Source organism: Hetaerina americana, unplaced genomic scaffold (genome assembly GCF_022747635.1).
Source record: "Hetaerina americana unplaced genomic scaffold, ioHetAmer1.1.p SCAF_8, whole genome shotgun sequence".
NCBI lineage: Eukaryota > Metazoa > Arthropoda > Insecta > Odonata > Calopterygidae > Hetaerina > Hetaerina americana.
This window is the reverse complement of record NW_027287427.1, coordinates 51,987,216-51,999,216: the sequence shown is the minus strand read 5'-3', so window position 1 is coordinate 51,999,216 and position 12,001 is coordinate 51,987,216. Positions and strand designations below refer to the sequence as shown.

General features: G+C 35.6%; 1 protein-coding gene across 1 annotated transcript; it reads left to right on the top strand.

Annotated features, from left to right (window-relative positions):
* Positions 1 to 584: 584 nt before the first annotated feature.
* LOC139698022 (lipase 3-like) lies at positions 585 to 11,586 on the top strand. Its single transcript, XM_071596879.1, has 8 exons — positions 585 to 686; positions 4,786 to 4,984; positions 6,416 to 6,530; positions 8,943 to 9,186; positions 9,753 to 9,911; positions 10,354 to 10,438; positions 10,759 to 10,901; positions 11,428 to 11,586. The coding sequence occupies exons 1-8, from the start codon at positions 585 to 587 to the stop codon at positions 11,584 to 11,586; spliced, it is 1,206 nt and encodes a 401-aa protein (XP_071452980.1).
* Positions 11,587 to 12,001: the final 415 nt, after the last annotated feature.

Here is a 12,001-nt window from a genome sequence, read left to right as displayed (position 1 = left end):
AGGTCATCTATCTACTCATTATTAATGTAATAATCCTATTTAAAGGAGGGATTCCGATAGTATCTATTGGCAGAAATAAAATACCCTTTACCAGTTTACTCATGTGGCCATAGGATATTCAAAAGAATTTAACACGGTGGATCATTCAACGACGTGAGCCCAGTTTGTGGATGACTGATTGTCTTAAAATATTCCGTCTACCTCTCATAACTCTCGGCTACTGAAAAATGGTTTCACCGCGGTATCGATCGTGATGGAGGAAGGCCGCGTTAAACTTTGATCTAGATGTTCACGATAGATAAGCAGATTCAGAGTGATTCTAAAAACTCCGGCCTTTGTTCGTTCCCAAACAAAATGAATGGGACAGCACTAAACCAATTCCAAGAAGCATAACACCATTTTGGTGAGACTCATCATGAATCGCTTAAGATTAGGACCCCTTAAGATAAGAACCGAATTCAAGAGGAAACGATAGCAAAAGGAAAAATAGACCGATCAGTTCCGATGAACGCGCTCTCAAGCCATAATAAAAGTGTCCGTGCCTCCATCCTTCTGATTCTATGTGAAACAAGTGAATGGTAAAGATGCTATTTCTAATTCTCGCCACCTTCGTGGTGCTGTCATCAGCGATGCCATCGAACCAGATAGGCATGGAGAAGGATATTCCCGACGTTTACATGGACACAGTGAGTACATGATTACTGGCTATGTCGAGGTTTCGAGGGGGGAGCCTGCTTCACGGCCGCTTCATTCTATTTCGCGACTCCGAAGCGGAAATCCTTTGTAACTCCGATGCCCAACATTTGTACCTCTGATGTCCAACAGTCAGAGGAGTAGTCAACCCAGCTTTATAAAACTGCCATTTCGAAATTACATAAGCGTTGATTAAACCATAAAAAGAATTTTGATTTATTTGCCTCGTTTACTGTATGCTTTCAAATAGCAAATACAAAAATGAAAAAAACGAGTATATTTTCATTGTTTTTTTGCAATTGGTCTTCCTATTGTACCTCTGATTTCAAATCTATCGCCTATCAATAGTTATTTTTCGTTTTACTCGCTCCTCTGACGCTCGCACAATGCAATATAGAGATAATATTTGTATAATTCTAAATAGCACTTTATTTATAGGATTTCCTTCCCAACAACAATCGTAATGATATCATTAACACTACTAGAATTTTGTACTTTTGGGGCAGAAATTGATTGACGTCTTGGGAGTATAGTTAGACTAAAACAAGGCCTATTGATACATATGATACAATTTTCAAAGCAATATCCCTGAGATTCATTGTTGGTGATGACAAATGATACAGATTTTTCAGGATACACTTTTCAAATAGAGTTTAATTTTGTAATAATTCTCGTACTTAGAAATTAAAAACAATATTTGATGAAAAGATTACCCAATTTACTTCTTGACAACTCTTCTCTCGACTTTGTACGACCATTATTTATAATTGAATTTTGCAAAAGAAATAAAGCCTGCCAGCGATGAAAAGGAACATGACATTAATTTCTTATAGAGGTTCAATAGAGAGATGACTGACCTGGAGCAGAGCCTGATACTTTAACTGTTAAAAACGTATCTTATTATCTGCAGAACGACAACGTTTAGTAATGAGAAGTTTGAATTTCGTTGAAATTCTGGTTCTTGAAAAAACGTTGCAGTTTTAGACTCATCTTTTTATGCAGGATATGATATGCGATTGAACTATAATCATGAGGGTTAGCTTGTTTTGTTAAAGAAATTTGTGTTTTGAAGTCTGAGTTTATCTATTATCTTTTGGGATTATTTGGGATTTGTGTGCCACCTGACACTGTCCATTAGCACATGTGTATTTTTTAATAATAATAATCAATCGTGGCAAAAAATTCTTTCGCCAAACGAGACTGCAGTTTACTGATTTTTGTAGAAAAAGGTGCCTATCAAAATATATTTCTTCAATGGTGTTACTGCCGAAATCGAGCTTTGGCTTCCTCAACCTTTTGCCTCGATTCTTTTATAACCTCTTCCGGTTCTCTCCAGTTCCTCACCGAAGTAGTATACATGTATATGCTGATGCTATTTTGGATACTTTGATTTTATGAATGGCCTCTTACCACCCATCTGCCAATTGGAGGCCATTTCATTTATTCGGCTCCTGATCGAAGTTACCTGTCCATCGGAATCTAATTAGTTTTTTCTCAATGGACACACAGGATGTATATGGTAGTCAAGTATGATGGTTTACGATATGTCTCTGTCCACACTGCCCTTAGCTTGTTTGAATTCCACAAATTAACGTAGTTGGCATGGATCCAAATTAACTTCTCAAAATTTCTATGATAATATTTATTATTTTCCTATAATTTGTTCTACAGTGTCCAGCTGATTTGCCAGGCCTAAGAACTGTCCGACATTCCCCAATTGTTTTCCGTTTCTCAATTACCCTTACTTATCATTGTGAATATCCTTTATATTGTTCGGAGTAGCGGTATCCCCTTGAAGTTTCCCTAAATAAGTTTCTCCTCTTCTTTGAGAGCTGGGCTTATTATACTTGTAAGCCAATTTTTCAGGATCTCTTTCGTGTTTTCGGTTTTCAATATGAGCTCATGACGCATGCTTGCATGTATATGTTCGGCACCATATTTGAATATAGCCCCCTGTAGGTTGTACATCATCGGTGCTTTTTTGTGCCTTTATTTTCCTATGGCTCTAATTATGTCCTATGGCCCTGTGCATTATCCAACCCCATCTCGGCCTAGTTTTTTATCTGATGTGGGTCTCTTAAGTGATCACATTTGTGTTGAGTAGTCCCTAAAAGTGCCGTCTTTATCTGGTCTTTATGTGATAGTAATAACAGCGGTGACAATTACGATAGATGTTGCGGATTGGGGGATTTATATCTTACAGACTCCTACAAAGTGGTGTAGATGTAAATATAAAACCTTAAGTAATTTAATGACGATCCTTCTCCGGCTCTGTCAATCATCAGGGGCATTCGGTGAATTCTTCCGCAAGGAGGTTAGCAGAGGCCTCGTAGTCGTGTTGATTCTCAGACAGGAATTGTACCTAATTTACGTTAAGATCACTATATTAGCTAGTTCAGTGTGATGTAGCTTGGGAACCAATTCTAAGGGAATAAATAATATTCCATCTTACAAAATTGGGAGTCCGTTCTTGATTCCACGATTTGATGCATTTATCGATGAGATTTTGTTATACCCTAACTGCCTCTGAGGCTACTTCAAGAGCAGTTTTCCATAATTACATAAGCAGAGGGCACTGGAAGTTTATAATACTCTTGTAAGTTGAATAGTGAACTCAATCTTGGTTCACTTTGTCCATTTCGCCCAACGAAATAATCGAACAATAATTTTGCCGTAACTTCTTCCTCTTAATTTTCCCTTCAATGGATATCCACTAGTCCTAATTAATCATTATTATAGAGATTTAATCAGCTCACTCAAAGAGGACGAGAATCTTTGAGAGTCATTGGAATTGAATCAAGGAATGAGATAAAGTTCAAAGTAGGCAGGTTATCTTAAAAGGCGCAAGTGCAATGTAAGTTAAGAAAATACGAAGATCAGAGCCTCTCTGGTATTAAAAAAACAGGCGGGATGCACTGGAAAACTGCGCACTAAGGCCCATATTCATATGGGCACAAGGTACGAGTACCTCGGATAACAGGGAAAACAGTAGTCTAAATCTAATATATAAATAAATAAAATATCTGAGAGAAGCAGCCCATCAAAATATAATATGAGAAAATGATTCCCAAAGGGATTTTGAAATTGAAAGAAGTTTTTCGCTTAAATCACGTCCAATAAAAGTATGGGATAATATAAAAAATATTTTTGAACAATTAAGAGCATTTTTTCTCTTTTTCTCAAGGCGAACATTTTATGATATCCATAATATATTTTTTTGTTGTTTTGGACCAACACGCTCAAAGTAGTAGGGACGTAAGGAGAAGAATTACGCTAGGCTAAGAGGCTTTCACAAGGAGGAGGGAGTTAATGACAGGGACTTTGAGTAAGGATGTTAAGAAAAGACTCGTAAAAACTTTGATATTGAGCGTAGCTATGTACGGTGCGGAAACGTGGTCATTGAAGCAGGAGGATAGACGTAGATTGGAGGCTTTTGAAATGTGGGTGTGGAGAAGAATGGAGAAGGTGAAATGGACAGAGAAGAAAACAAATGAGGAAGTACTTGGTATGGTGGGCGAAGAGAGGGGTTTGTTGGGAGAAATCCTATAGAGGCAGGAAAAGTGGATGAAGGGGGTTTTGACCGGCAGTGGGATGTTGAAGACTGTAATAGAGGGGAGAATGTTGCGCAAAAGAGGAAAGGGAAGGAACAGGATAGGGATATTGGACGGGATGAAGGGAGGAAGAAAGTACTCAGAAATGAAGAGGGACCTGATATAGAGTAGGATGCTGGATTTTGAGTTTTATTAGGAGTCACAAAATATTTATTTGGTAGCTGTGTCCATCCAAAAACCTATCTTAACCGGTAGATTACCTAATAATAATAATATATTTCCACTAATTAGAATGAATACTTGATGTTTTGTCACTTAAAACCAATCCTCATTGACCTCTACGGTCTAATTTAGAAAACATTCTCAAATTATCGCAAATATCGGTCATATTTCAGATTTTACAGTCGTTAAGCACACAAATGAAAAAAAACCTGAATATCATTTTCTTGCTTGGTACCATTAAAATTCAAATGTAGTCAACCAAAACAAAGGATTTAGAATAAACCAAATAACACTTCCTTATTTATTTTCTTCTCCCAAGCCTGCGCTGATTGCTTACTACGGCTACCCGGTGGAGAAGCACGAGGTAAAAACGGAGGACGGCTACTTGCTGACCATGCACCGGATTCCTCACGGAAAGGACCAACAACCCTCATCCGACCGGCCTGCCGTCTACCTACAGCACGGCCTCTTTTGCAGTTCTTCTGACTGGGTGATCATGGGTCCAGGAAAGGGATTTGGTATGCAGTACCATCGGGGCACTACATGAAAACTGAACTTTGTGTTCAGAATAAAGAGCAAAAACTTTCCAATCTCAGCGACGAAAGACCAAAGATAAAAGTTCGATACATCTACGCTTTAGCAGCGGGAAGAGCGCTCGGCTAATCATTAGTGGTTTCCGGGTTCAGATCTAAGTGGTTCCTCTAAATTTTCAAAGTTGATCCAAGCTATGAAATTTTATATCTTTAGAACCAAATAAAAAATCTTCAAGTGGCACAGAAGAAGTGGCACCATTGGCAAAAATGACACACTTCCCTTCGCACTCTCAATTTGTAAATGTACAAATATCTTGGAGTTTTCTCTAGGTTATCTCAATCCCACAGTCGTAGGTTTTATTGAAATGTTAGAGGAAACGAATGCATTAACCTAATATTTGTATAATTTTTTAATGAATAACCTCATTAATTTTTTTTACGACACGCCTTGTATTTGTACATCTATGTCGATAAAAATTCGCTGCATATCAACTCCTTTTAAAGGAATATCTTGCAAATTTAAGATTGATTAAGCCAATAGACGACGCATCCTGCACTTATTATTTTTAAATATGAGAGGTGGGATAGATGACCCCAAGAACGTCGATTCCCCTCGATTGATTCCCGAATTCCTTGAGACTTGTCCTCATAGATTCTGCGCTCATGCTCTCAGCCATCTCTTATGAAATTAGTTTACCGTCTTATCATTGATTGCTTTCTAGAAAAATATGAGTTCAATATGCAGTTTATAATAATGTAAGTTAATACATTTCTATGATTCAAATTTCAAGCCACATTCTTTCCCGATATGTTCTCAAATACACCTATTCTAAAGGTGTAATCACATTGCCAAACCTAATCAGATAATATTTTTCTACTTACAATTTGAAAATTCTAATTAAATAACAAAAAGAGAGATACCTAGGAAATTATTTATGCATTCAATTTATAGTAATCAATTTTTTTATCTGTAATTAATATATAGTGACATATATCGCTGTGAATCAGCGGCCAGCATCATCACTGGATTTGAAAGGCTTAGAGGCTGAACACATATTGATAAGGCCCTATATACTTTCATATGGTTATACATGTAAAATATTAATAGAGCTAGCGATGGAAAATTTATATACCAGGCAACCGGTTATATAGGCACTCTACCGTTTTTATCAAACAAAAATGTGTCACCCAGTAATTACGCTTTAAAATGTGGAGACTGAAGTAACTTTTTGTAAATTTTTCCAAAGTTGAGAGGTGTCATTTTCGCGCTTACTCTCTAGAAGCCACGCCTGGCAGAAATGTGCGTTACACAGAGTAAAAATTGTGGAGGTAATCTTCTCAAGGAATTTTACACCATTTAAGTTCGACTACTAAGGAAATATGATCCTAATGTCCGCATCGTTTTGTTTTCCACAGCTTATATCCTTGCCGATGCGGGGTATGATGTCTGGATGGGAAATGCAAGAGGAAACCATTACTCAAGAGCTCATGTATCATTATCTACAGACGAGGCAACTTACTGGCAGTTTACGTGAGTTTTATTGTTTTTTAAGTGAGAGTAAAAAATGTTTCCTTGCAAGAGTAGAACAAGCATCTCTATAAGTAATATACAGATAAAATTTTAAGTTTTGGACCGACCTCCACGACTGCTGTGGATTACCGGACGTTTAAATCTAGGCTTGTTTGCTTGATATACTCCGACAATTTTTTTACCTGCTTTCAAATTTTTCTTATCTCCTACCATACTTTAAATTTATTTTTTAGTTTTTCTCTGTAACAAATTATTTCCTTAATTTTTCTTCACTACCACATCTAAAAAGCCTATAATCTACACTAATTTTATTGCCTCGTACGATAATTTTCGGATCCATAAAGCGCTCCATATTTAAGGCTTTGCAAGTATTTTACCTACAGTATGTCTTAAATAAGCATAACAGTCAGATACCTTTTTTTGCGAAAGCTTTTACCGTTAATTCAATTCTATCCTAATTTTCCTTCCTATGTACCCATCACCAACATACTGACAAAACAGATTAAATAATTCATCTGAATCAGTTTATTCCATCCATCTTTAATGTTTAACGTAGGCTTTCTAATTCTCGAGAATTTCATTGATTTCGTTTTCTAGTGATGATTTTTCATGATTTACTCATTTATTTTACACACAGTTAACGATAGCTTTATTGACTTTTTTGAATAGCTATTACCTGATAATTTGCTCGTTTAATGTACCTAATCTCCTTTCTGCCCACTGCGCTGTGATTAGAGATGTCACTGTAGGGTAAATGAGATTCCAATTGTCGTGCTTAACACCAAGAAGGTAGGCTTTTGAAACCTGGTGTTGGAGGCAGATTTTGAAGATCAAATGGACGAATAAAATAATAAATGGAAATGAAATATACAGAATATTTAAGGAAGAAAACACAATATAGAGCGCATAAATGTAAAGAATATCCAGAGGGATCGGATGCACTGTGAGTCAACATTTTATTAACTTTAAGCAAGAAATTAAACAGGAATTTGTCTCTAGGAAGTTCTAGGAATAAATACTTAAGTTAAGAAGGGAGGAGGGAATTCCTTTACGATATCAAAGGAAATAGTCACAAGAGATGTAAGAAAGAAATCAACAGTTTTTCGGATTTAAATAATGATCATGATAATGAGGGAACATTGGAGGTAAATAGATATATTTGGTGCGACATTTCATTTTTAAAGAACATCGCATTGTAAATTGATACCAAACCTATTTTTTTTTGGTTTTACGCGTAATAAGAACTAATTAAAATAATAAACAAAGCTAACTGAAGAAAACTGCGCAGCTGGGAAATGACAAACCTTATTGGGAGGAAAATACAACCACAAATGTGATAAATTATTCACGGTAAAGGAAAATTTCCAGAGAGCGTCTTTTAAAAACAGTATCCTCTACATAACAGTCAAAATTGAACGATAATCACCTTCTCCAGAAAATCAATTGAAGTGGACACATAAGTGACAGTTCTAACATGACAACCATACTTGAATCTGCTACAATGAGTCGTCCAATATCAAGTCAATATCCTACTAAGCTATCACCTTAACCTTAACTTATAATTAATAAATTTTTACATCAAATTACGATATCGATACTCAAATATCAAGGATACATTACATGCCACACTACCCAACAACCTTCTGTGTATGGGGACATCACTACTCGGCTGTCAGTCAATGACGTGTTGAGTCGAGAATTCCTTTCCGAAGTACGTATTTTGCGAAAAAGGCACAAATACTTTTGAAAGTTCAATAGAGATAAAGGCTATTGGAATCAGTAATGATTTTCTTTCCTGATTGTGATAACAAGATATTTTTCTAAAAATAACTGATACCTATCTTAACTGATGACCATAAATTCGAATTTTATGCCTCGAATGGAATGGGTATTTAATTAATCGAAAATACATTCTTCACCATAATAAACAATTTTATATGCGATAAAATGTGCATACATACCATTTGTATCAGACGAATTCACACAATGACTTTCGCGTTATCAGGAGGAAATACGAAAACAATTCTTCCTCGAAAAACATACGAATTGAGAATGTTTGAAGGCAATTAATAAAATCAAATAAATGAGAGGGCGCATAATGAACGCCAACATTGATCATAGTACACCATCAAAAAAAATATTTTTCTCATGTTTGACATAACAGTAATGCATATTTTAGTTTTAATTTGAAGTTAGTAACAAAATGACTAAAAACAAACCGTTATTAGTCACACGAAATATTTTTTTTCGATGTAAAGACCACCGAAATTTCATGTAAAGTAATGACATACATGTATCATATGTAAGTAGTGCGTGTAATGTACGTAAGTACGACATATGTATTGCAGAAAGTAACTGAGGAGAAAGCTCTTTTAATGGGAGTACTTACCTATTTTTTTCCCGGGAGTACAGATGGGAGCAGATGGGGAGGTACGACCTCCCTGCAGAGATCGACTACGTCCTGAACCAAACCGGACAGAAACAGCTGTTCTACGTCGGGCACTCTATGGGGACCACGATGTTCTACGTGATGGGCTCCCTAAGGCCAGAGTATAACTCGAAGATACTGGCTCAGTTCTCCTTGGCCCCTGTGGGCTACATGAGCAGACTTCAAACGCCCATAAGCATCTTGGCGAAGTTCGTGGACCAATTAGAGGCAAGAGCGCTTATAGAACTTCAAATAATACCTAAAAATATACGATAGAGTTATGATTAGGAATGGAATAGCTCAGTAAATGAGATATAATACTAATTTCACTGATTATTAATTTATATAAAAAAATGCAAATATCAGAGTAAATTTGGATATACACAAATTATAGATTCACATAACAAATAATTAATATATAGAGAAACAAATATAATGATAAATATAAATCCTTACATACATTCAAACGCAAATATATAAATTCACTTCTGCTGCATTAAGCTCAACTTTATGGGTTGCTTGTCTTTTTAAGGAATCATGAAAGAGATTAGTTTCTTAAATTTATTTTCTGCAGGAAGAGTACTTTTTTACGTAAAAGTAAACTAATTGCATGGGTAAAGCACGTGAAAAAATATGTACGTCAAAAGAAAATATTTTTTCGTCGGAAATAAATTCCTTTAAAATTGAATTATGGCCCTATGATAATATGCCAATTCAGAGAAACTACTGGTAGTGGCGAGACCACTTGACACTTATTCTTCAATGGCTTAAAGCGATTTCTCCCAATTTTACAGTGGGTCGCCGATGAGCTTGGCATCAATGAATTTCTCCCCAACTCGAACGTGCTGGATATGGTGGGGTCAGCTCTCTGCAAGGACGAAGCGGTCACACAGTCACTGTGTAGCAATATATTGTTCCTTCTCTGCGGATATGATTCTCAACAACTGAACGACGTAAGTCAACCATTTTATTTAAATTTAATGTTTAGTTGTCCCAAATAACTAAATTATAAATATTAATCCATCTTGCTATTTATTACGGATTACACCTTTTCACCCATAAAAGTACTTTTAATTTTAAACTTCCAAAATTGAAGCGCAATCTTATTTTGCAACCAAAATACTTCTTTTCAAATGTACTTAATTCCTCTTTTATATTTCATATTCTATATTTTCGTTTCGCCAAATTTTCATGTCAAGTTCTTATTAGAAATATTCAAACTTAACGTGAATGCCATAAAAACGGATCATCTACATTAAATGTTTTCAGGGCCAACACATTTTGAAAGATGAATATTTACAATGGATGCAAAACCTTGGTATACATATGCGAAATATTTTGCTTGCGCACTCATAGATGAAAATGATACTAACCGCGGATTAATATCCTTTGCAGACCATGATTCCCGTTATCATTGGGCATGTTCCAGCAGGAACTTCAACAAAGACCGTGATACATTATGGACAGGAAGTAAACTCAGGTAACTCAGTTAATTGCATCGCATTCTTCTTGGGTAAATTCCATTAGAGTTTAAAATATCAAACAAACCCATTTTGGGTTGAGGACTTTCCTTTATGTAGCAAACCATTAACGTTTTTACTGAAAGATCAAGTTTATATGATCAAAATTTCAAAAGGTCTCATATCTTGTCACGACAGAAGTTTGGACAAAAGGATCCTCTTCACTCCAAAATGGAATCTGAGACCTTTATCAATAACCAAAACGAGTCATTGACAACGAAAGGCTGTCAGATGACGCAGGCTCCTACAAAATTAACCCGTGAATTTATTCTGTGAATAGGGAAGTTTGGAAGATACGACTACGGCAAAGTGGACAACCTCAAGGATTATGGCCAGGATACACCTCCGGAATACAACCTTAGCTTGGTGACAGCTCCCGTCTACTTATATTATGCTGAAAACGACTGGCTCTCCAACGTTGACGTAAGAATATACGTTTCTTAGACCGCTTAACCTCTGACACATAATATTATTCTTAATAAATTTAATTCTGACGAGTTTGATGTTTTTTACCTTCGGCTAAGTTTCTTAAAACCCAACTTAATTTGTTAACAAGCTATCCCGGTCAAGGCGAATAATTTTTAATCTTTGAAGTTGTTGTATTACAAGTTATTTTCTTTGAAGTTTAATGCAAACATAAATTATTACACATACATTTTTTACCTTCAAAGTGTACTTTGGCTTCACACTAAGGATGAATAGCTACAGTTTTTTAAAGATTTTTTAAAGCAATTCGACTATATACGTAAATTAAGAAAAACAATATATCCTTCTAATAAAACCTTTCAGGGATCATTGCAAAGATCCTTCAAAATCCATATCGAGGAATCCCATCTATTGGGTTTGAAAACCCTTGAGTGTCGTCGGTACATGCACTTGGAAATATAAGATATGCCTTTGCCTACCCTGTAAGTTGTCGTATTACACTTAACTTCTTCTTTTGTTTCAGGATGTAGAAGAGCTACACTCGAAACTTCCAAATGTTATCCAGAAATTTGACGTAAATGACAAAAAGTTTAACCATCTCGACTTCCTATGGGCCATTGACGTTAAAGAACTTGTATATGATAATATCATGGCACTGATGGAGAAACATCTGCAAACCTGACCGATAGACGTTGCCAGGAGAAGACATCTGGAGGCTTTTAAACGAGTTCCACGCACAATTATGCATAAAAATATATACAAATCGTCATCATGAATGTATGTGAACTATCATTTAAATATTATCAACCCATTAATATATTTATCCGATTAAAATAATCAAATTCAAAATGAAAAAATCGTCATTTCCTCACTTTAAAAGTATTTTCTCTTTAAAAATCATAGTTTTCTTAAAGATAGAATACCATTATAACGCTATTGTTATTTTTATTAGAGCTTAAGCATCCACAATCAAAATTAATTTATCACACCATTTATACATTCTTTCTACAGAAGAATGTTACCAAATTTCCCAATTAAATTTGTTAATACAAGCATTAGAAAACAAAAGAGAATTTATGACATTTGAAGTAACTTGA